The sequence below is a fragment of the Piliocolobus tephrosceles genome, chromosome 10 (genome assembly GCF_002776525.5).
Source record: "Piliocolobus tephrosceles isolate RC106 chromosome 10, ASM277652v3, whole genome shotgun sequence".
Taxonomy (NCBI): Eukaryota; Metazoa; Chordata; class Mammalia; order Primates; family Cercopithecidae; genus Piliocolobus; species Piliocolobus tephrosceles.
Window position 1 is genome coordinate 49,248,894 of NC_045443.1, and position 24,757 is coordinate 49,273,650.

The following is a 24,757-nucleotide window of genomic DNA, read 5'->3' on the forward strand; positions in this document are numbered from 1 at the left end:
GGGGGCGGGCACCTGTAGTCCTAGCTACTCGGGAGGCTGAGGCAGGAGAATGGCGTGAACCCGGGAGGCGGAGCTTGCAGTGTACTGAGATTATGCCACTGCACTCCAACCTGGGCGACAGAGCGAGACTCTGTCTCAAAAAAACAGTTAGTTTTATTTTCTAGGGAAGGCCCTGCTGGGGTGGAGGGAGACATCCTGGGGCAAAGCAGGTGCTAGGTGAGGAAGCCAGCCTGTGACACAGCTGGGATCGGTTCCACCACCCAGCAAGACGCTGTGTGCTCCTGAGCAAGGTGCAGCTCCTCTTGGAACCCTTGTCTCCTAATCTGCAAAATGGGAGGACTTGAATTCTATATGTGGTTTTAAACCTTTTTTTTTTTTTTTGAGACGGAGTCTCGCTCTGTCGCCCAGGCTGGAGTGCAGTGGCCGGATCTCAGCTCACTACAAGCTCTGCCTCCCGGGTTTACGCCATTCTCCTGCCTCAGCCTCCCCAGTAGCTGGGACTACAGGCGCCCGCCACTTCGCCCAGCTAGTTTTTCTTGTATTTTTTAGTAGAGATGGAGTTTCACCGTGTTAGCCAGGATGGTCTCGATCTCCTGACCTTGTGATCCGCCTGTCTCGGCCCCCCAAAGTGCTGGGATTACAGGCTTGAGCCACCACGCCCAGCCATTTTTTTTTTTTTTTTTTTTTAAGCTGTAGAGTCATTTTCCACAAAAGGATTCCACAAAATCCAAGCAAAATCTTATGGAAAAGCCTAAGAGAAAGAAAAGCAAAACTTTGGCTGAAATGAGGTAGGGATCCTGGATGGGTCCAATTGGCAGCATCCTGCCCACACTTCATGTTCAACCAGTGGCCTTGAAGGAAGATGGTTTGGGGCAACCTAGAGCTCTCTGCAGACGCATTCACGTTGAGACTATGCTGGGATGGAGGGTTCTGTCAGGTTCCGACCAGATCACTGAAGGCCATCAGCATTACAGTCACCCCTCGGTATATGAAGGGAGTTGGCTCCAGGACCCCAACTTGTACTGTGAATACTCAAGTCCCACTGTTGGCCCTGTGGAACCTGCAGATACTAAAAGTCGACCCTCTGTATATGTGGGTTTTTGGATCCACGTTGGATTGAAAAAATCCCCAAATCCCCATATAAGTGGACTTACACAATTCAAACGTGTGGTTCAAGGGTCAGCTGTATGAAGACTGCTCCATGTGTGGTGGACAGTGAGGCTTTAGAAAGAGAAGATAGGCAGGCTACTGGATAGTCTTCATGGGTGTGGGCAAGGAGTGGTCACTGCACGCAGGCAGTTGGTCTGTGGGACCAGTGAGGCATGGGCTGTGGCTGGCAGTAGGAAAGTGGGAGAGGCTGAGTGCAGTGGCTCATGCCTGTAATCCCAGCACTTTGGGAAGCCAAGGCAAGAGGCTTGAGCCTGGGAGGTCGAGGCTGTAGTAAGCCATAATCGTGCCACTGCACTCCAGGCTGGGCGACAGAACACGACCTTATCTCAAAAACAACAAAACAAAAATGGGGAGAGGAAAGGACCCAAGAGATGTTCCAAAAAAGCATTTCAGGAAACAATGAAGAGTTGCAAATGGGGCATCAGGAGCAGAGATTAGGTGGCAGGCAGGGGGTGCAGAAATGATAGGCTCTGTCTGAAACAGCTGAAATTTGAGGTGCTTGTGGGACCTTTGAGTGGGCAGAAGCGGGGGCTGGAGACGAGGGTGTGGGAAACCTGTGAGGGGGTTGAGGGCGGAAATCAGGAGCAGGCAGAGCCTCCAGGGCAGAGGAAGTCCTATGGGGTGACCAGATGAGGTGAGAACAGGCTGGGTGGGTGCAGGCTCAGTGGAAGCGGAAACTCATGGATATTGACTTACATGGGAAGAAGGGGAATGGTTGGGGGTCGCAGTGGGGTGGCAGGGCTCTCTTTTCCTTCTGGGTTTTTTTTTTTTTTTTTTTTTTTTGCCCTTCCCTCTCCTCTTACCTTGCCATGAGGGCTCCCCAGGCTCAGGAGAGATCAGGGTGGACGGGTGACGGCCAAACCAGGGAAAGCTCCAGGTGGCTGCAGCCTGGTCTGTGCCCAGCAGGGCCCTGGCGGGCTGTTCAGCACTCCACCGGGCAGGTGATTACTGGTCAGAGCTGCCTCCTCAGAGGTGCTGGAGGTGGGGTGGGAGGGTCGGTGCTCCCTGATGTGGACAGGGGGAGGGGGATTGATAAGAGGCGTGGAGAGATCCCTAGAGGTGCAGTCTGTGCCCTGGGTTCCACCCGTGTGCCACCACTTGGCTGTGTGACCTTCAGCAAGTGCCATTATTTCTCTGAGCCTGTTTATTTATAAAATGGGGAAGAGTTGACACAAGTTTGAAAAGATTTCTCAGGCTCCACCCGGTTCTGAAATTCGGTAATTTCCCAACTAGGGTGCACTCCCCCTGTAAGGGGCTGGAGAGAGGACGGTGCGAAACCAAATTCAGCTTGTGGAGCCGGAGCTGTTGGCCGAGCTTGGGCCTGGCCAACCCCTGCCCCCGCCGAAGGTCCTGTGTAGGAAGACTGCCTGGAGGGACTAAGAGGGGGCTTTGACGTCTCAGGGGCAGCCTCTCAGCTTGAGATCCTGCTGGGGAAGCCGCGTCCTGTGCACTAGCTGCACCTAGGGCTGAGGTGAGGGCGCAGGCTCCCCAGGGTGTGTCCAAGTTGCCTATCCCAGCCCATGGCCTGTCCTGACCGCCCAGCAGCGGCAGCAGCGACACCCTAGGGCTCCAGAAAGGTGCAAAGGCGGGGCTGGGCTCGGAGGGAGCCAGAGGGACCGGGCGCGGTTGGCTCCCAGGAGCAGCTGGAGGGTGAGGAGATCCTCGTCCGGGGAAGCCCCACGGCCGCGTCTCTACAGCGCCCCTTCTCGGGCTCTGGCCCTCCCGCTGGTTATTTTGGACCTGGGGGCCCCCAGCTGGGACCCGGGTCCGGTGCGGGGAGCCTAGTGGGCCTGGGAGTTGCTATTTTTAGCGGGCGCGGCGGGCGCGAGGAGCCTATTTATAGATCAAACAATCCGCGCTCCCTGCGTCAATGGAACCCCGCGTGCGTCACGCGCGCAGACATTCCAGGCCCCCCCTACTCGCCCCGCCCCCTCGGGCTCCCCGGGCCGCGCCTCCCCCTGGCCGCCTCCCGCCGGAACCGCACCGCCCCCCGCGCCCTTGTATGGCCAAAGCTCGCCGGGCGGCCTGCGTCAGTGGCGCCCCCGCCCCTCTCCGTGCGTCACGGAACACTTAAGAGGAGGGTCGGGCTCGCCCAGGGAGTCCCAGTGGCAGAGGCTGCGAAAGTTGGGGGAGTGCACAGAAGAACTTCGGGAGCGCACGCGGGACCAGGGACCAGGCTGTGACTCGGGGCGCCGGTCCGGGCAGGGGCAGCGGGAGCCGGCCGGGTAGGTTCCCTTCGGGGAATGTGCATCTGTTTTTAGGGGTGGTGCATGAGGGAGATGGGTGTACACGCGGGCAGAAAGGATGTTGTAGGGCCAGCATGTAGGAGGGTGGGTGTAGTGTGCAGCTCTAGTGCAGCGGGATGAGAACCCAGGTCAAACTGGAAACTACTGGGTGCGGAGTAGGAGGTAGGGGAGGTTGACTGCCTGCAAGGTGGAAGCCACAGGGAGTTGGGGTTGGCACCAGGAGTAGGGACTTGTCCAGCAGGCGGCTGGCCTTTCTCCTAGGGTGCCCAACTGGGCGCACGGTGCTCTGAACTTGGGTGGGTGTGAATGGGGATCACAACACCGTGGGGGAACAGGTACACAGAGCTTTGGTGCTGCTGGGGATCTATACGAGTCCAACTGGGACTGGGTTTCCAAAAGGCTCTTCTTCCTCCCAGCCTGTCAGCCCCCTCCCAGTGCCCCAGTTGTTTTCTTAACACTTTAGAGGCTGTGGCTGAGTTGGCAGGGGTTCCCCACCCTGAACTTTCTGTCTGAGGTGCGTTAGGAAGCCTCCGGATCACTGAAGGAAGTGACTGGTTTGGTGACTGAGCTGTGGAGGGCTGCTTGCTCTGTATTGAATAAAGGAGGCTTCTTGGGGTCAGGGGCAGGGTCTCTGGAAGCACAGAGAGGATTGATTTCGCTGGGGCTTGGATCACGCACGTGTGTGTGTGTGTGTGTGTGTGTGTGTATGTATGTGTGTGTGAGACAGACAGACAAAGAGAGGTGGAAACCCTTGTCCTTGGGGATCCTGGATAGAAGTTGCCAGTGTTGGAGTCTTGGGGCAGTGCTGCCTAGAGGATACCTCCCAACCATTCCAGCTCCAGATGCGGATCATCCCTATGCCCCCTCCCTCAGTAGTCCCTGTTGGATCTTACAGGTAGGGTGCAGCCTGAGGCTTGTTTAGCAGAACAGGTGCAAGCCACATTGTTGCCAGGACCTGCCTGAAGCCGGATTCTCCCCACTCCCTCCTTCAACCCCGCCTCTTCCTCCTCCTGTGGGACTGCTCCCCCTTCCCATGAGGCTAGATGTAGGTCGTATCTTGTGTTGTTAAGAACCTGCATGAAGGGGGAGGGATTGATGGGGGTTGATCCGGATGTGGGACGTCCAGGTGGAGAAACAGGATTTGAATAAGGCAGGAACGAACGCCCAGTTCTGCCCAACTGCTGTCTTTCTTCCTTCACCCCCAGCCCATCCCTGCCCAGGCTGTCCTAGTGCAAGCAGATGTGGCCACCCTCACCTCTTGCAGGGTGCTGCATGCCTGTGGGCTGGTGCCACTGGGTGGGTGGGGCCCAAGCTACGAGGGTCTCTGTTGTCTTGGTTGGTTATGTGAATGTCAGGCTAGGGGTGGAGGTGCCCTATTCGGTCCCGTGGAGTTAGAAGAGAGGCTAGGACCAGAGAGGACTTCCTGGGCTCTTGGCCAGGAGGTGGTGACAGCTTTTACCCCCATCACTGCACCCCTTGATTATGGTACTCTCTGTTCCTGCTTGATTTCTTCTCCAGCTTCCCTCCTTGACTGGTGAGGCCGGAGTTATGCAGACCCCAGACATGGAGGTTGGGAGGGAGACTGTCCTGGAGCCTCCTCTGCATTATTTTTTGACCATTCTGTGAATGTGAGGATCTGCCTGAATGATGCTATCTCTGTTCAGGCTGTCTTCAGGCTCCTCGGGACTGGGAGTGTGTAACCTCCTTTGCCTGAGCCCCTGGATTCTTCAGGGCACAGACCCCAATTTAGTGGAGGGGCAGAATGTCTTCTACCCACCCACCAGCAGGCTTCTCCTTCCTGCATAGCCACCTTAAGTCTTCTACTGGTCTCTCACAGTTCTCTTATTAAAATAACTGGGGGCAGCAGAACATTCTTTTTAGGTACTGTTGTCCATTCTCCTGGGAGTCCAGGGGGCTGTGGTCTCCTTCCTCCCCCTTCCCCTGTCCCCAGCAAATGGCCTTTAAAGGTCTGGAGCCAGGTTACCGATGAGGAGGCCTAGGCTGCCTTCCTCTTTGCTTCTGGGAGCATCTTGGGCAGTGCAGAGTGGCTTTCCAGCCCCAGATGGCAGGATTGGGGTGGGTTTGGGATCTGCTGCCTTTGCTCAGTGTACAGGGTTAGGGTGGAAATGGGGGACAGGCTAAGGCCTCTGCGTTAGGCTGCCTTCTTAGGCAGCTGGGCTTTCACTCCCAGCTCCTCTTCCATCTCCGCGATGCCCTTCTTCCTAGGCACTACGAGGGGAGGGGAAAAGGGGCTTTGCAGAGGCTGGGATGTGCCTGGGAGTATTCCCAGGAAGTGCCTGGTTGGCGAAACAACCCAGGGAGCTGCTCCTGAGAGCTGGGCTGAGGCTTTGCTGAGCTGCCTCTCCCACTCACCCTTTTCCCAGCCCCCACCACGCCTTCCCCGGGTGGGGGGGGTGGTGGTGGTGGCGGCGGGAGGGTCAGGGGGCTGGAGGAACACAGCTTCCCCCTGTTCCAGCAGAGAAATGCTGGCTGGATGCCTCCCCTAGGGTTCCCAGGCTGACTAGGGTGTGGCTGGCCTTCTGACGGAGCCCACTCATGCTGGGCCGCTGCCCAGGGGCTTTGTGGTATCTAAGTCGAGACGGTACTCAGGCCAGGGGTCAGGATTCCTGGGTGCTCTGGTCCTGGTGCCTCTGTCCCATCTTTAGGCTGGGATTCCTGCCACCTTGCTGCTCTGGGGCCCAAATACTTTGAGACCAGGCTATAGGCTTCTCTCACTGACTCTCCTTTTCCTCCCTGGGGTCTCCTTCTCTCTCCAGAGATGCCCTGTATCCAAGCCCAATATGGGACACCAGCACCGAGTCCAGGACCCCGTGACCACCTGGCAAGCGACCCCCTGACCCCTGAGTTCATCAAGCCCGCCATGGACCTGGCCAGCCCTGAGGCGGCCCCTGCTGCCCCCACTGCCCTGCCCAGCTTCAGCACCTTCATGGACGGCTACACAGGAGAGTTTGACACCTTCCTCTACCAGCTGCCGGGAACAGTCCAGCCATGCTCCTCAGCCTCCTCCTCGGCCTCCTCCACATCCTCGTCCTCAGCCACCTCCCCTGCCTCTGCCTCCTTCAAATTCGAGGACTTCCAGGTGTACGGCTGCTACCCCGGCCCCCTGAGCGGCCCAGTGGATGAGGCCCTGTCCTCCAGTGGCTCTGACTACTATGGTAGCCCCTGCTCGGCCCCATCGCCGTCCACGCCCAGCTTCCAGCCGCCCCAGCTCTCTCCCTGGGATGGCTCATTCGGCCACTTCTCGCCCAGCCAGACTTATGAAGGCCTGCGGGCATGGACAGAGCAGCTGCCCAAAGCCTCTGGGCCCCCACAGCCTCCAGCCTTCTTTTCCTTCAGTCCTCCCACCGGTCCCAGCCCCAGCCTGGCCCAGAGCCCCCTGAAGTTGTTCCCCTCACAGGCCGCCCACCAGCTGGGGGAGGGAGAGAGCTATTCCATGCCGACCGCCTTCCCAGGTTTGGCACCCACTTCTCCACACCTTGAGGGCTCGGGGATACTGGATGCACCCGTGACCTCAACCAAGACCCGGAGCGGGGCCCCAGGTGGAAGTGAAGGCCGCTGTGCTGTGTGTGGGGACAACGCGTCATGCCAGCATTATGGCGTCCGCACCTGCGAGGGCTGCAAGGGCTTCTTCAAGGTACTGCGCGGCCCCGGGTGGGGCTTTTTGTGGGAAATGGAGAGAGGCTGGCCTCTCATCCCATTGGGACCTGTGGTCACCCCCTGGATTCTCCTCCCAGCTAAGTTCTGTCCTGTAGGACGGGGTCAGCCCTGCCAGGTGGGCCGCCTTCCTGGAGACCCATAGATGCCAGGGCTGGAAGCTTTCATTCGACAGGACACTCAGGGGCCCATGGGATTGCACAGAGCTGGAGGGAGGGGTGAGATACGGGCAGATATGGGCCACAGGGGTGCCTGGCCAGCCTCTGGTTTTTTTCTGCCTGTCCTCCCCCAACTCAAGGTTCTAGTGGGAAGGGGTGCCCCCACGCTCTCACGTTCCTGGCGTGAGATGAAAGGATCCTGGCGGAGGGTTTGGTTCCTGAGGACCAGGGGTGGACTTGGGAACAGGCTGTGTGTTTGTCCCAGCGATGGTGCCTGCTTAACTTCCCGTCCCCACCCCCAGCCCTTTGGCCCTCTCCTGTCTGCCCTAGGGAGAGGGCAGGCGGACAAGAGCCCATGAAAAAATACAGGTGTCTAGACTGCCGGAGAGACCCTGGTCCCCGATATTGTGTCCTGGGGTCTTCCTCAGAGGAAGAAACCTCCCCCAATGTCTTCAAGACTTTTCTCTCCCCCCCAACCCCCTATCTCTCCCTCCCTTGCCACCCAAATGTTAGAAAAATAGCTGTGAACAGAGAGCGCTTTTGTCTGCAGTGGCAGCAGGATCTGGACAGTCCTCTCCCCTAGGCTCCCCCTTCCCCACCCCACACTCTGACAGCCTGTTCCGTGTTGCCCCCCCGCCCAGCGCACAGTGCAGAAAAACGCCAAGTACATCTGCCTGGCTAACAAGGACTGCCCTGTGGACAAGAGGCGGCGAAACCGCTGCCAGTTCTGCCGCTTCCAGAAGTGCCTGGCGGTGGGCATGGTGAAGGAAGGTGTGTGGCTGGGGTGCAGCCCAGCGGGGCAAGGGTAGGCTTGATTGGAGTGGGACCAGCAGGGTCCCCAGGCTTCTGCCCTGGATGACCCGGGGGAGGGCACGTCTTATTTCCACCCTACCGCTGAACCCCAGGCCTTGGAGGGAGGCAGCCTACACCTGCCTGGATTGTGAGGGTGGTGGCAGGGGGAGGTCCCTGTAGGGTACTTTGGATCTCAGGGGCTCTGGGTCCTAGGGACTCGGTGGGGCGCATCTCAGCAGTGGTGTGCGCGGCTTGGGCTGAGGGGCCCTTCCTCAGATCCCTTCCTTCCTCACCCCTACCCGTTCCTTTGCAGTTGTCCGAACAGACAGCCTGAAGGGGCGGCGGGGCCGGCTACCTTCAAAACCCAAGCAGCCTCCGGATGCCTCCCCTGCCAATCTCCTCACTTCCCTGGTCCGTGCACACCTGGACTCAGGGCCCAGCACTGCCAAACTGGACTACTCCAAGGTGAGGTCCCACCCTGTGCCTGCCTCGGAGAGGGCTATGAGTACACGCAGTGCCTTTGTGCGTGTTAGGAGAGCTGTCCCCTCCAGAAGGATAGAATGAGAAAGGAAGTTTTAAAAAGAAAGAAAGAAAAGCTACCCCCTCCAGTTTGACAGATCAAAGAGAGGAGCCCCCTCTGGGCTGACCAGATGGGAAAATGCACCCCCTCAGGCAGGTGGCCAATTAGAAAAATGTGTCCTGTTGGCAGCTGCAGCCCTGGGTTAATATGTGAGACTTGGCAAGCGAGAGCCTGGGCAGGATCTCACATCCACTCCCACTCCCAGGATCTGGCATCCAAGTGTCTGACACAGCCGTATGTGGCAGTGGGTGCAGGACCCTGCCTGGGGTGCTGACCCCACTGGACCATCCTCCTAGTTCCAGGAGCTGATGCTACCCCGCTTTGGGAAGGAAGATGCTGGGGATGTACAGCAGTTCTACGACCTGCTCTCCGGTTCTCTGGAGGTCATCCGCAAGTGGGCGGAGAAGATCCCTGGCTTTGCCGAGCTGTCACCAGCTGACCAGGACCTGTTGCTGGAGTCAGCCTTCCTGGAGCTCTTCATCCTCCGCCTGGCATACAGGTGAGAGCTGCCGACTGTCTGCCCAGCCCCTTTCCCTGATACACCTGCCTGTGAACCACCCTGATCGCTCTTCGTGCCCATCTGCCTGCCAGGTCTAAGCCAGGAGAGGGCAAGCTCATCTTCTGCTCAGGCCTGGTGCTACACCGGCTGCAGTGTGCTCGTGGCTTCGGCGACTGGATTGACAGCATCCTGGCCTTCTCAAGGTCCCTGCACAGCTTGGTTGTCGATGTCCCTGCCTTCGCCTGCCTCTCTGCTCTTGTCCTCATCACCGGTGAGTGACCAGTACCACACCAGGTCCAAGGGAGTGGGTGTCAGGGAGTTGACTGGTTCTCAGGAGGGCACTGTCCCAGGGAGTTTGGTGAGCTGGGATCTAGCACTTTCTGGGCCCCTGCACTGCCCCGGGCTCATACCAACAGTAAAGTAGGGACCATAGGAATTGGAGATGGGCTCAGCTGCATCCAGCTCCAAAGCCCAAGACAGCCTTTGGTCCCAGACTGCCAGGATCTAGACTGCAGGTGTCATGTATGTGGCCTAGGGTATTGGCTTGTTTTTTGTTGTTGTTGTTGTTGTTGTTGTTGTTGTTGTTTTGTCACCCAGGCTGGAGTGCAGTGGTGTGATCTCGGCTCACTGCAAGCTCCGCCTCCCAGGTTCACACCATTCTCCTGCCTCAGCCTCCCGAGTAGCTGGGACTACAGGTGCCCGCCACCATGCCCGGCTAATTTTTTGTATTTTTAGTAGAGATGGGGTTTCACCATGTTGGCCAGGATGGTCTCGATCTCCTGACCTCATGATCCTCCCACTTCTGCCTCCCAAAGTGCTGGGATTACAGTTGTGAACCACTGCGCCCTGCCAAGGGTATTGGCTTTTTTTTAAAACCTTCCTGTCAATTTTGCTGCATATAGAAAAGTACACAAATGGTAAATTTTTATAAACCGCACTTACCTAACCAGCGCCTTGGTCAAGAAAGAGCACATAACTGCCCCCCAGAACCCATTATTATGCCCCTTCCAGTCATTTGCCCTCCCCAAGGGTAACCACTACTTTTTATTTAAAAATTTTAAAAAATAAGATAGTACCTCACTATGTTGCCCAGGCTGGTCTCAAATTCCTGGGCTCAAGTTCTCCTCCTGCCTCAGCCTCCTAAAGTGCTGGGATTACAGGCATGAGCCACCACGCCCAGCCCTTCACTGTGACTTCTGACAGTGCAGATCAGATTGGCTGTACCTGTTTTGGACTTTATGTAAATGTAGTTCTGCAGGATGGAATCTGGTGTCGATTGCAGAGGTTTTTAGATCTCTGTTTTTTAAAGGAAAGAATCCACCCTCGTTCCTTTTTTCGCTTAAATTGCACAGGGGACCCAACTATATAGAACACAATCAGAGGTACTCTGGGCAGAGGAATGTTGAGTTCTGAGGCTGCGTTTCTCAGAACAGTGTAGATTTTAAAAACCCAATGATCTAGCCGGAAAACCTCGGTTAGGATTTTATTTCCCATTTGTGACCCTGGGCAAGTCATTAGCCTCCTGGGCCTGGGTTCTCACTTGGAGTATGAGGATAATGAGGGTTACTGCCTCTCAGACTTGTGACGATGCTTACTAATGGCCAACATGTGAACGCGCTTTTGTGAAGTGCCAGCAGAGCATGAGGGGTGGTCGGGGCAGCAGTTTTAGGGGCCTACGGGAGGCTGGGGCTTTGGGGGCCTGGTTGTCAGATGTGCAGCTAATCCTGTACACTCCCCGCAGACCGGCATGGGCTGCAGGAGCCGCGGCGGGTGGAGGAGCTGCAGAACCGCATCGCCAGCTGCTTGAAGGAACACGTGGCAGCTGTGGCGGGTGAGCCCCAGCCAGCCAGCTGCCTGTCACGTCTGTTGGGCAAACTGCCCGAGCTGCGGACCCTGTGCACCCAGGGCCTGCAGCGTATATTCTACCTCAAGTTGGAGGACTTGGTGCCCCCTCCACCCATCATCGACAAGATCTTCATGGACACGCTGCCCTTCTGACCCCTGCCTGGGAACACATGTGCACATGTGCACTCTCATACGCCACCCCACGTGCCTTTAGTCCACGGACCCCCAGAGCACCCCCAATCCCGGGCCTGCGCTGCAGAATGACTCCACCTTCTCACCTGCTCCAGGAGGTTGGCAGGGAGCTCAAGCCCTTGGGGAGGGGGATGCATTCATGGGGGTGACCCCACGATTTGTCTTATTCCCCCAGCCTGGCCCTGGCCTTTATGTTTTTTGTAAGATAAACCGTTTTTAACACATAGCGCCGTGCTGTAAATAAGCCCAGTGCTGCTGTAAATACAGGAAGAAAGAGCTTGAGGTGGGAGTGGGGTTGGGAGGAAGGGATGGGCCCCACCCACCTGGGCAGCCTTTCCAGCCTCTTGCTGGCTCTCTCTTCCTACCCTCCTTCCACATGTACATAAACTGTCACTCTAGGAAGAAGACAAATGACAGATTCTGACATTTATATTTGTGTATTTTCCTGGATTTATAGTATGTGACTTTTCTGATTAATATATTTAATATATTGAATAAAAAATAGACATGTAGCTGGAACTGGGATTCAGTCTGTCTCTGATGCTCACTCCCCACTCCCCCACCAGACACACCTCATCATTACATAAGAGATGGGTCGCTCAAGATGAAACTTGGATGTTACCAGCCTGAGCTGTCAGGCCTCAGTGTACTTATTTGTAAAAGGTGGATAATAATGACACCTGCTCCATGAGGTTGTTATGCAAAGCACTGAGACTAATTTCTAACACATGGGAAGCCTCCACTAGCTGTGCCTGGCTCATTGCAGGGGCCTGCAGTGGCCGACTAGCCCAGTTACTGCAGGACCCTAGCAATATACTTAGCCGCAGATCTCAGGGTTGTCACAATTCCTAATCTGGACACATTATTCTCTGATTATTGATTTCCACATCCATAAAACAGGAATAGACCCAGCCTCACAGGGCTTTTAGGATCAGAGGAGTGTGTGTAATGTTTAGCATGGGCTGGGTTTAAGTAAACCCAAATTGGTAGTAACTGTTGTATTCAGTGTTTTTTTTTTTTTTTGAGACGGAGTCTCGCTTTGTCACCCAGGCTGGAGTGCAGTGGCGTGATCTCGGCTCACTGCAAGTTCCACCTCCCAGGTTCACACCACTCTCCTGCCTCAGCCTCCAGAGTAGCCGGGACTACAGGCGCCTGCCACCACCCCGGCTAATTTTTTGTATTTTTAATAGAGAGGGGGTTTCACCGTGTTTGTCAGGATGGTCTCGATCTCCTGACCTCGTGATCCGCCTGCCTCGGCCTCCCAAAGTGCTGGGGTTACAGGCGTGAGCCCCCGCACCGGCCTGTATTCAGTATTTTAACATTCTCAACATTCTCAATATTCCTCCCCACTCTCCTGCCACCCCAGCAAGAGGATCCAGGGATCTGGTGGCCCTCACCTTCTTGGCAAGAAGTCCCTACCCGTGCCTGTGTCCCCACGTAGGCCCTCCAACCCCCCAGGCTCATCAGTTGTTTAGTCAGCTGGCTTAAAATGCAGATTGCTAGGATCTACCCCCAAAGACTCAGATTTGGGGAGGCAAGGGGGCCCACAAAACTTCAGTCTTAGCAAGTACCCAGGTGCTTGTAATGCAGGTAGCCTGGGGCCACCCTTTTAAGAAACAGACCCAGATGGACCTAACCTGAGACCCACGGGAGTTGGTCACCCTGCAGGGCATGGCACCCTTCTTGTGCTCAGTGCCCGCCCAGCCTCACTGTTTCCTTCTCTAGGACCCAGTAGGAGGCCTGAAGGCAGTGCCCTCACACATGTTCCTCATAGCCCTTGGCCCAGGACCCCCAAGTCTCCACCTCCGTGGCCCCTGGGAACTGGCTGGCTGAGAGGCAGCTCCTACTGGATGCGGCCAGACAGAATAGGGCTCTCGACTGTGGACAGGGGTGAGAAGGGCCTTCCCCAGTGCTCCAGCCACAGCTTGCACGGAGCCCCCATCCACATGCCCTCACTCGGGTTCTGGGAGCACAGTCCAGCCTCAGGCCTGCTGAAGAGTCCACATGAGGCTGGAGCAGGGAGACCATGGCCCCGACCCTGGGACATGCTCCCAGCAGTGCTGTGGACTTCCAAATGTATCCCTGGCATCGCCCCACCCAGCCCCAGACCCCTGAGTGAGGCTTTGTCAGCTGTGCCCGCACCTGATGACACGAGGCTATCAGTAGGTAGGCTTCTGTTTGCAGCCTGCCTCCAACTCCATGCTGCTCTCTGAGAAGGCCCTCCTCCTCACCGAGCCTCAGTTTCCCATCTGTTCAGTGGGGAGGTGAGGCTGGTTAGGAGCAGAGCTTGCTGGGAAATCTCCCGCTGGCCGGCTGGACCGAGTCCTCCTTTGTGTCACTTGACTCCAGCTCCCTGCCTTTAGCACAGACAGATGTGGGGACAGGACAGGCCGCTGGGGAAGGCAAGAGGGCTGCTCAGATGCTCAGGGAGGGGCCAGGCCTGGGGGTGGAGTGGGGCCAAAGGAGCATCTCCATATCTATGGATGAGGTTAGTGGGTATTAGGGTCCACGCTGGCAGATTCTCTTCATCAGATGCTTGTGATTTCCAGCCCTAGCTGCCATCCCATGAGGACAGCCTGGCTAGTCCCACTTCATAGGGGCACCATGGGAGAGTGGCGAAAGCAAGGACCCTGGAGCCCAAGGCCTGGGTTTACATCTTGGCTCCAGCTCTTACTAGCTGTGTGATTTGGGGCAAGTTTGTTCACCTTTCTGTGCCTCAGTGTTTTCACCTAGAAATAAGAAAACGAATTGAATCTATTTTTCAAAGTTGCTATAAGGATTACAGAAGTGAATACATACAAAGTGTTTTTTACAGTGCCTGGCACACAGCAAGCACCAAATAAATATTAGCTATTGTTTTTACAAAAGAGGAGAATTCATTTCAGAGGAAGGATATGACTTTCCCAAGGTCACCTGGCTTGTGAGTAGCCGAGCTGGGTGCGTCTGGCTACTTAACCACTAGGTCTCCCTGCCCAGGGCCTCGAAAATAAGAAGCTCCATTGACGGTCGTTCCTTTTCAGGACCCTGGCAATTAGGGTACAGGGTTGGGGGCTGGTTCCTCCAGCCCCACCCTGCCCCACCCTGCCCCGCCCAAGGGCTGGAGCCCGGAGGCAGGCCCTTTCTTTCCACTCAGCAACTGGAAGAACTGGCCTCCAACTCTTGCTATGGGATGGGAGGGCAAACAAGGGGGCATTGAGCCTGATGGGGCCTCACAATGGCTGCTCTGTCCAGGCTGGCCGGGGGCTGGGCCCATTTCCGACGGGGACAATAGTCAAAAGGCAGTGACGCCGGCAGGGCCTGGAATCCCAGGCGGGATTTTCCGAGGCCTCAAAGTCTGCTGTTTGTCCTCACGCGGAGACCCAGGAAGCCTGCCTCTGTCTCCCCCACCCCACCCACGCTGGGCCCAGTGCCCAGAGGTCCCTGGCCCCCTCCCCAGCCCTGAGGTGCCACTGTGACTGCGGAGGGGTGGCTTTGAGGTCTAGGGACTGAGGGGGAGCTCTGCACTCCGGGGTGCCTCTGCCTGTAGCCCTTCCCTGAGGCCAGTGTGGAGGAAGCTGCCCCACACCTGGGTTCCAGCCACCTGGTCTTGGTTATGGAGGGGTGTGGCAAGGATCAGCCTCCAGGAGGTGAGAAGCTCCAGAAAGTCATGGGTGACTGTGCTGTAATGGGGTGTCCTGTCCACTTGGCCCGCTCTGAGCACCCAGCATGTTCAGTTGTGTGGCGGCAGCTCTGCTGCTGCAGAGGGCAGCCTGAGAGAGACTCATCAGAGGCAGGTGGCCGCTGTGGTCCCTGGACAGTCAGCAGTGACATCCTTTTGCAGCCATGAGGCAGTTGTGCCAGGCACATCAGAGTCATGCCCTGGTGAGGCAGTGCTGGGCAGCCTTGTGTGAGCTGGACCTGGGATCCTAAGAGAGCTTCAGCTTAGATATCTGGACGAGCCCCAGCTCCTCTCTCACAAGTCCCTGACTGCAGCAGAGCCCCAGGGCCATTGGGCCTCCTTGGAAGATGAGGTTAAAGTGGGGGGGGCCTTTGTCTATCTGGCATCCAGCCCTGCAGGGGCCTGGCCTTGCAGTCTTATAGTTCAGGGGGCAGCTGCCCCGTCTTACCTGGGGCAGCCAGTGCTCAGCTCTGGGCTGCAGTCTCTGCCCCAAACCTCTGCCTGCATTCCTGCTCCAGCTTCAGGCTCTCAGGCCTCTTCTTGGGCCCTAGGCTGGAGACTGTCTGGTTTGGCCTAGGCTGGCCAGTGGGACTTTGAAACCTCCAGCCTCCGATGGTGGGTACACGAAGGAGTCAGTGCAAAGCAGAGGAAAAGCCTTTTTCACTCCCCCAATGTCTCCTTTTCCACACAAGCCAGGGACATTCTGAAGGCAGGAGGCACATTTCCAGGTCCCCAGCTGGACTCGGAGCCGGTGGGAAACCTCTGGGCCCCTGGAGGCCCTGGCCTTGGTTTCCGCCTCCTGCCTGCCACTCTGGGCCCATGCTGTGTTCATCCTCCCCAGCACCCTGGCTCCCCCTCGTCTCCTCCTGGGCCCTGACCCTGCCAGGCCAAGGGTGCCACTTGAGGTCTCCTCAAGGTCTGACCCAGGCGCTGGCACTGTCCAGTCCCAACTCAGGACCATAAATCAGGCCTGGCGTGGCCACAGGGGCTGGGGGTGGCAGCTGGGACAGGGAGGGGAGTGCGGGGGGGCCTTTGCTGGTACATGCTGCGTTAGCAGGGAGCAGTGCCCAGCCGCAAGCCAGGCGGGCAGGGTGCTGACTGTCACTGCACTCCTAGCCTGGAGAACATCAGAGGAAAGAGGCCTCCAACCGGGGAGCCCAGCCTTGGCATAGCCAAGCAGGAAGTCTGGACTCCACGCCAGGGTCCCAGGTAGCTGGGATACCATGAGGACAGATACAGAGATGCCCCCTGCCCCACAAGAAAGCAGGGACAGAAAAACAGCTCCCCAGAGGCAGATACAGGGACTGCCTTATCAGGAGCGGATAAACAGCCCCCTAACCTTTCGCAAGCACAGTCACCCAGAATCCTCTTCCTTAAAGAATGACAGATGCTCAGAACGGCCTGCCAAAGGAACAGACCTTGCAGCAAGGAGAGACAGTCCCGCACCCCCGAGGGACAGAGGCACAGAAATAAAGCCCGGCTCCTACTCCAACTTGGCCAGACAAACACAGGCCTTTCTGGAAGGAAAACAGAAACAAAAACAAAAAAACACCACACAACCCTTCCCCAACATGGACAGATCCCTGGGTCCTCAGGAGAACAGACAGCGCACATGCTGTGCCCGGCCTGGTCCTGGTCTCCAGGCTGCCTGGTGAGGTTGGCAGGTTGGGGCTGGGAGGCGCCCCTTTCTCACGCTCTCTGCCACTCTTTCATCCGCCCAGACATTTTCCCTGTCAGGGAGGGTGGGGGCTGGAAGTGACATCCCAGAAAGGGTGGGAGGTGGAAGAGCCCCTGCCCGCGATCCAGGGGGCAGATGTCAGAGAAGGACAGCTGGTCCTCCTCACCCCCGCAGTCTGTCCAGGCTAGAGGGTCAGCAGGCAGAGTGCTGGCTTTCCAGCCAGCCTGGCCCCCAGCAGGAACCCTGGCCTACGTCAGTCCCACTCATTGTTGTTGCTGGGGCTTGAGTCACTCCCTGTGACGCCACTGGGGTCAGCGCTGGAGCAGCTGGGGTGGCTTGCAGGGGCAGCTTTGGGGCTCAGCTCTCCCCTGGGCACACACCAGGATGAGTTGGGGCCATCTGAGGCCACACTCACCAGGCGAAGCCAGCTGCCTACTCCCAAGGTCTTGGGTTGGCCTTCAAGGTCTCCCCACAGGCCTTTGCTGCAGGCATGGCTCGGAGAGTCTCAGCCAGTTGCCTGTCTGCTTGGCGGCTCTGGCTCTGGGCTCTGGCTGAAAAGTCTGCTCTCTCTATCCTTGCCTCTCTCACCCCAGAACCCTCAATTTCCACTCTCTGTCCCCGCGCCCCCTGGCTTTTTTCTTCCCTCTTCTCCAGGAAGCTTTCCTAGAATAATTCCCACTTCTTCCTGGATCAGCCCCCTTCCCTGCCATCTCTTCAGGTTGCTGCCTGCTGCTCTCTCAAGCTGTCCTGGTTTTCTCCTGGTGCCTGGTCACTTCTCAAGTTGATGAGAGCAGGGCTTGGGATTCCTCTTCACTCTGAATACGTCGCTTTCTGTTTTTTGTTTGTTTGTTTTTTGTTTTTCGAGACAGAGTCTTTCTCTGTTGCCCAGACTGGACTGCAGTGGTATGATCTTGGCTGACTACAACCTCCACCTCCCAGTTTCAAGTCATTCTCCTGCCTCAGCCTCCTGAGTAGCTGGGATTACAGGCATGTGCCAGCAGGCCCACCTACTTTTTGTATTTTTAGTAGAGATGGGGTTTCACCATGTTGGCCAGGCTGGTCTCGAACTCCTGACCTCAGGTGATCCAACGCCTCAGCCTCCCAAAGTGCTGGGATTACAGGTGTGAGTCACTGCACCCGGCCTGAATGTGTCACTTTCTATTCCAGGCAACCAGCATCTCTCCATCCTGGCCCTCTTGGGTCCCCACAAAACCTGCTGCCATTTCTTTCACACCACTTGTTGGGTTTTCTTACCCATAGGTATCTCCTGGTCCACCTCATCTGAAGACTCTGAGCTCCCGGAGGGCTAGAACTGTGACTTGTCTCCCTTGGCATCACAAGGGCCTGGCATGTGGACAGTTCCACATGTGTGGCATGAATGAATGAACAGATGATTACGTCTTGATCATCAGAGGTAGGGGCATAGAATGAGAGAATTCATCTCACACAGTCCCAGTTTTTTAACCACTCCCTCCCCTCCATGATGGGACTACTCAGAGGGGCTGAGACCCAGGGTTGCAATGAGAATTTCCCTGTAAGAATTCAGGGAGGTAAGAAGAGGCAAGTGTGGGTCAGCATGTGAGATAAAGAGGCGAGAAGACTCAGCCTCCCTTATGTTCCCCAGTCCAGCAGGCAAAGCTCCATGGAAAGGGTGAGTGCCGGAGTAGGCACATAAATGAGTGAAAAGACTGGTGGAAGGAGGAAAGAGCAACTGCATGGCCTTGGGCATGTACTAGTCAGGGTTCTCCAGAGAAACACAAGCAGTAGGACACAGACACAAACACATAGTATAGTATATATAGTGAGAGTTTCTCCTATATATATATGTGGCGGGAGAAAGAGAGGGATTGATTGATTGATTGATTGATTGAGATGGAGTTTCGCTCTTGTTGCCCAGGCTGAAGTGCAATGGTGAGATCTTGGCTCACCGCAACCTCTGCCTCCCGGGTTCAAGTGATTCTCCTGCCTCAGCCTCCTGAGCAGCCAGGATTACAGGCATGCGCCACCACACCTGGCTAATTTTGTATTTTTAGTAGAGATAGGGTTTCTCCATGTTGGTCAGGCTGGTCTCGAACTCCCAACCTCGGGTGATCCGCCTACCTCGGCCTCCCAAAGTGTCGGGATTACAGGCGTGAGCCACCGCACCGGCCGAGAGGGATTTATTATAAGGAACTAGCTGACAAGTCCTAAGATCTGAAGTCAGGAAAGCTGATGGTGTCATTTCAGTCTTGAGACGCAGGAGAAGCAGCTCTCTGAGGGCAGCTGGAGACTGAAAGCAGGAAAAGACTGATGTCCCAGTTCTAAGACAGTCAGGCAGGAATTCCCCTTACTCACTGAAGGGTCAACCTTTTGGTTCTACTAGGCCTTCAACTGATTGGATGAAGCCCCTCCACACCGGGAAGGGAAATTGGCTTCAGTCAGTCTGCCAGTTCCAATGTTAGGCTCATCAGAACACCCCACAGACACACCCAGAATCATACTTAACCAACTGTCTAGGTACCCTGGTCCCAGTCAAGCTGACACGTAAAATTAAGCATCACAGCAAACCACTATCATCACTATGTATGACTGGGCTTCAGTTATAACATCAGTAAATCAGAAAGTGGGGTGCTGGGGAGGTGAACTGTATCTACCTTGAATGGTAGTTGGCAAAATCAGCACATTAGGGTCTGTGAGTGCTGGCATGGTACCTAGTAAAGGCTCAATAATTGGTGGTAGTGATGATGATGATGATGATGATGATGATGATGATGATGATGATGTCAGGCTAGTGGCCACAAAGGGCTGTGAGATGGAGTGTGTGGATGGCCAGAGAGATCAGTCACTCCCCTTATTCAATGGCAGTCTCTGGGGATGGGCTCTGGCAGCTCCTCCACTCCAGGACTGGTTCCAACCTCCCTTGGTCCCTCTCTTTCAGCTCCTTACAGACCCTTCCCTCTCAATATTTCCTCCTGATTGCTTTCTGGTTTTGTGCAGCTTCCCGAAAATATTGCTGGTCTGCAGGGCAGACAGCTTTCTCTTTCTCCCAGGAGAGGCACCTACACCTGGGATATGAGGCAAGGGCTGAAAAAGGGCAGAACTGTGGGGAGGAAGGAAAGAAGATAGGGAACAGATGATGGAGGAAAGGCCAGCCAGAGGAGGAGCTTGTGCAGCCAGGTTTGGAAGAACTGAATGGGAGGAGGAAGCCTAAGGCTGAGGTGGTGACAGTGGTGTGCTGGAGCCAGCTGGCACTGGCCCCCAAGGGCTGATTCTAACCTTGACGATCAACATGCAATCATTCATCCATTCTGGACTCCGCATTCATTGATGTCTTGTAGCTTGAAATCACCTATGGTAGAAAATGGGCAAATGCTACAAATCAAGGCATTTCCCCTACCAGAGAGCAGGTGTGAAGCATTTATCAGGACACCACTGGTGGGTGGGGGTGTATTGGAGAGTGGTGGTACATAGGGGAGAGTTGGCTAAGGAAGCCAGCCAGAAAGAGAGCTCCTGTAGTGGTAAAGAGTTTTGGATTTGAATTCAAGGCTTTGTTATTTACTGAGTGACCTTGGGCCACTTACTTAACCTCTCTCCAATCACTTTCTTTTTCTTTTTTTTGAGACGGAGTCTCGCTCTTCCGCCAGGCTGGAGTGCAGTGGTGTGATCTCTGCTCACTGCAACCTCTGCCTCCTCGGTTCAAGCGATTCTCCTGCCTCAGCCTCCAGAGTAGTGGGCATTACAGGTATGTGCCACCAAGCCTGGCTATTTTTTTTTTTTTTTTTTTTAGTAGAGACAGGGTGTCACTATGTTGGTTAGGCTGGTCTTGAACTCATGACCCCAAATGATCCACCCATCTCGGCCCCCCAAATTGCTGGGATTACAAGCATGAGCCACCATGGCTGGCCCAATTTCTCATCTATATTGCAGGATTGGTTAGTATCAGGTTTAAATTTATATGTACATATATATGGTATTTAAAATCATGACCTTTCCATTCCACCTAATAAATGTTATCTTTTATCATTTTGGAAGATAAAAGCATGTGTTTGAAAAATGAGCTTTTTTTTTGAGACAGGGTCTCACTCAGTTGCCCAGGCTGGAATGCCATGGTGCAATCTCAGCTCATTGCAACCTCCACCTCCCAGGTTCAAGCAATTCTTCTGCCTCAGCCTCCCAAGTAGCTGGAATAACAGGTGCCTGACACCACACCTGGCTAATTTTTTTTTGTATTTTTGGTAGAGATGAGATTTCACCATGTTGGCCAGGCTGGTCTCAAACTCCTGACCTCAAGTGATCCGTCAGCCTCGGCCTCCCAAAGTACTGGGATTATAGGCATGAGCCACCACGCCCAACCTTTTTTTTTTTTTTTTTGAGACAGGATCTTGTTTTGTCATTCAGCCTGCAGTGCAGCAGCATGATTATAGCTCACTGCAGCTTCAACCTCCTGGGCTCAAGTGATCCTCCACCTCAGCCTCTGAAGTAGCTGGGACTACAGGGGTACGCCAACACGCCCAGCTAATTTTTAAATGTTTATTTTAAAGATGGGAGTCTCACTATGTTGACAGGGCTGGTCTTGAACTCCCGGCCTCAGGTGATGCTCCGTCCTCAGCCTCCCAAAGTGTTGGGATCACAGGCGTGAGGCACCCCAGTGGCCAGAAAACAAGCATGGTAAACACCAAGTAACATGTTAAGAGTGCCTGCTATTGGAGGTGGGTGCATTAACGGAGCTCTCGAACCCCTGTCTGCTCTGGGCTTACAATCTCCATAGATAACCAAATGCGCTCCAGGAAGTTACACAGCACTAAAAATACATTTGCATTCATATTACACTTTACAGGTCACAAAAATCTTTCATATGACTTATCTCCTGTGATCCTCACAACAGCCCCCTGTTTATAGAGAGCATCAGAAAGGATGAGTGATGTTAAGGGTCACACGGAGAAGCAATGGCCGAATTACTAGCCTCCGAAGGACTGTCACCAGATTGGCCACCGTGGAGTACCAAGTACTGCTGCTGCATAAAGGCAACACTGAGAGATGAAGCCCCTTTCTCCAGCATCTGTGTGGGTGGAGGGCCAGGGATCCTGTCTGTTACGCACATTGAAGAAACTCAAGTTTTGCCATCCACTGGGCGTCCTGCAGCACAGCGGTGTGGGCTCATCTCCAGGACCTCTCCCTACGGGATACGCCCCTCATCTTGTGGGGATCGGTGCTCCTTCCAGGCCTCTCAGTCCGAACTGAGTTGGGCACCCTGTCTGCGTCCCCGGGCCGGGCTCGCAGCCAATGACTCCGCTCGGCCTAGGGAGGCGGCCGAGAGCCCATCGGGCTCCTCCTTCTCTCCAGTCTCTATGGCGGAAGTGAGTTGTCCCGGCTGAAACACCACAGCGTTCTCGGTGGTGGGTTGAATGGACTCGTCCACATAAGGGGGATCATCATCACCATCAAATCTTAAAATCCAAGACATAACCACGAAAAAAGCAGCCCCCAGACAGAGAGCAACACATAACTATCTGTGTGTGCTCCTGTGACTACGCGGATAATGTGGGCGGCTACATGCATGCGAGGACCCGGCCAGCCGGGTACGTGCCCCCTCCGGGGCCACGGGATCAGGTGAGCCTCCCGGCGCGCGGGGGGCGGTGCGACTTCCGGTCCCGGCTAGGCCTCCGACCCAGGTGGTCTGGAGCCTGCCGGGAGAGTGGTGGCATCTCAGAGGCTGGTTGCGGACGGTGGTTAGGGGAGGTGGGAGCTGTTTTAACCGTCTCCCCGCTCTCCTGTGCCGGCGTGGGCATCCCCTGGGGCGGCGGAACAGGGGCGCTCCTCCAGCTTCCGAGTCCAGCCAGCCTGGGCGCGGGGCGCCGCCCCGGAGACATCCGAGGAGTCCGCTCTTCCCTGATTACGTGGACTGTGGAGGTTCGCTCGTAGTGGCGGCGGGGGTTACGGGACCCGGGCGGGAATTCCTTCCTGCGTCCGTCCCGAGTCTCTTGATAATGAAGCCAAGTAAGCTTTCTGGTTTTGCTTTTAGCCGGCCTCTTGTGGTTCAGCGCCGCGCAGAGGTTGACGCGTACCTGCGGAAGTCGCACCTGGGCGTGAGGAGGAGGAGGAAGGGCATGAGCCGAGCTTGAGGAATCCGTGCTCTAAACTCTACACTCAAGGTGAGAATTGGCGCACCCTGTGCTCCAACCAAGCTTGAGAAGGCGGCTGTTAACCTCTGCAACTCGGGCGGACCAGAGGGACGAGGCTTTCCAGACCCTACTCTGGTGGGCTCTGCTGCTCACTGCTCACTGCTCACCGTGTGGTGCAGGGGACAACAAGGTTTTCACAGACCAAATGTGGCTGCTGTGGGAAGGAGAATGGGGTTGGTCAGGACTGACTTCTTGGAGGAGTGGATCCTAAAATAGCACGTAGAGTGAGGGAGGAGCCCAGGCTTGGGGCACAAGTGAGATGTATGGCTTGTATGAACGATTGAGGGGGACACAAGAGGGAGAAGTCGTGGAAGAAAGGGAGCCAGACCAGAGCCAGGAGTCTCCAGATGGGAAGAAAACTGCTGGATGGAGGGGAACTGGAGGGCAAAACGAGCAAGAGAGCCCTTTTCATTCTTGATCCAAGCATGTAGGAGAAACTAATCTAGCAACCCCTGGAAGGACCTGGAATTCCTGGGTTGGGATGAATTGAGCAGTTGTTTTGTACAAAGTACTAGGAATTACCATTATAGTGATGAGTGGAATATAGTCTCTGCCCTGTAAGCAGAATATAGGAATTGTCTGCCTATATTCTGTGGTAGAATGTAGGCAGTGGTAGAAACAAAAACAAAACGCGATGGTGCGTGATAGTACAGGGAGACGCGAGCTGATCGCCAGGTGAGAGGCAGAGCTGGCCTGATCTCTGTGCAGGCCACAGACTGTTGCCCTGTATCCTGTGCTGAGCAACAGTTTAAAAGGGGACAGACACAAACTGAAATATATTTTTTATTTTCACCGTCTGTCAACCAGATGAGTGAAATACACTTAGAAGAGAGCTGCCAGGATTCCATGCAGATAAGATGTGATGTGGAACAGGCATGTTTTTGAGGACTGGGGACCTTCAGCCTGTAGAAAGGGTGAGGGGGTGGTGGAACAGCTACCCCTAAAGAAAAACTCACTTGTGGAAAAGAGGTGAGACTTTATGTGGCTTTGGGTACCAAAACTAAAACTAAAAGTAGTTTGAAGCACTAAGTGACAGATTCTTCAGTAGAAAGAATAACTGGACTGGGTGTGGTAATCCCAGCACTTTGGGAGGCCGAGGCAGGGGGATGTCTTGAGCTCAGGAGTTCGAGACCAGCCTGAGTAACATGGCGAAACCCTTTCTCTACCAAAAATAGAAAAAATTAGCCAGGTGTGGTGGTGTGCACCTGTGTTCCCAGCTGCTGGAGAGGCTGGGATGGGAGCCTGGGAGGCGGAAGTTGCAATGAGCAGAGATTGTGCCACTATATTCCAGCCTGGGTGATGGAGTGAGACCCCATCTCATGAATAAAATAAATAAATAAATGAGAATAACTGAATAGAACTTCCTGAACATTGAGTGGTTGTTGTGAGAGCTAGTGAATTCCCTGTCAGGGGAAGTTTGCAAGTTGAATACTCTGAGTTATAAGGAATTTGAAGTTCCCTCTCCCCCTGGGCATGTATTTAGTTATTTACTATGTTCTGGTTCTCAAGTCTCTTGTCTCTCCTTCCCACTCACTCTACCACTACTGCTGTATAGCCTTGCATCATCTCTTGGCAATAACAATGTACTAATGAATACTTAGTGGATGTTTACTACTTGTCAGATACTGCTTTTAGTGTTTTCTACATGCTAACTCATTCAGCCCTCAACCCTTTCAAGGTAGCCATTATTATCCCTTTGGTATATATGGCAGATAGGTGTTAAGTAACTTGCCCAAGATCATGAGCATGGAGCAAGTGGCAGACCTGGAGTTCCAGTCCAGGTTGTATGACTTTCAAGTCATCGTTTTTAACCACTATTCTACTGTATTTTACATGTGTTACCTTCATTCTCACTACTATCCCTATTTACAGATAAGAAGTTCAGAGAGGTTGAGTGATTTGCTTAAAGTCACAGAGCAAGATGTAGATGAGGTGAGATTCAAACCCGGGACTGTAGGGCATGAAAAACCCCCACACCTGATTATGCTGCTTCTGTAACTACGTCTACTGTAGTGGTCTTTAACTGACTTCCCTGCCCAGCCTTTGTGCCTTTTTTTTTTTTTTTTTTTTTGAGACGGAGTCTTGCTCTGTTGCCCGGGCTGG

At 55.1% G+C, this 24,757-nt stretch overlaps 2 protein-coding genes across 4 annotated transcripts in view; both read left to right on the forward strand.

Annotated features, from left to right (window-relative positions):
- Window positions 1-2,460: 2,460 nt before the first annotated feature.
- NR4A1 (nuclear receptor subfamily 4 group A member 1) lies at window positions 2,461-11,676 on the forward strand. Of its 2 annotated transcripts, none has more exons than XM_023211071.1 (7): window positions 2,461-2,641; window positions 6,194-7,071; window positions 7,891-8,020; window positions 8,355-8,506; window positions 8,918-9,120; window positions 9,213-9,391; window positions 10,862-11,676. In XM_023211071.1, exons 2-7 carry the CDS (start codon window positions 6,196-6,198, stop codon window positions 11,116-11,118), a joined length of 1,797 nt encoding a protein of 598 aa, XP_023066839.1. In that variant the 5' UTR covers window positions 2,461-2,641; window positions 6,194-6,195; the 3' UTR covers window positions 11,119-11,676. The 2 variants fall into 2 exon arrangements, with proteins under 2 accessions (XP_023066839.1, XP_023066836.1); XM_023211068.2 differs by lacking the exon at window positions 2,461-2,641 and adding an exon at window positions 3,051-3,395.
- Window positions 11,677-22,108: 10,432 nt separating this feature from the next.
- ATG101 (autophagy related 101) overlaps window positions 22,109-24,757 on the forward strand; it is a 12,632-nt gene continuing 9,983 nt past the window's right edge. The window contains exons 1-2 of one of the 2 annotated variants that reach the window (XM_023211066.3): window positions 22,109-22,382; window positions 22,495-22,624. The gene's annotated coding sequence lies outside the window, so the exon portion shown is untranslated. The remainder of the gene's footprint in view (window positions 22,383-22,494; window positions 22,625-24,757) is intronic. The other variant, XM_023211067.3, reaches the window with a different exon arrangement.

Coding starts and splice junctions, on each gene's coding strand:
- NR4A1 (XM_023211071.1), top strand. CDS start 6,196: ATGCCCTGTATCCAAGCCCAATATGGGACACCAGCACCGAGTCCAGGA. Junction 8,021..8,354: donor GGTGGGCATGGTGAAGGAAG/GTGTGTGGCTGG, acceptor GTTCCTTTGCAG/TTGTCCGAACAGACAGCCTG. Junction 9,121..9,212: donor ATCCTCCGCCTGGCATACAG/GTGAGAGCTGCC, acceptor TCTGCCTGCCAG/GTCTAAGCCAGGAGAGGGCA.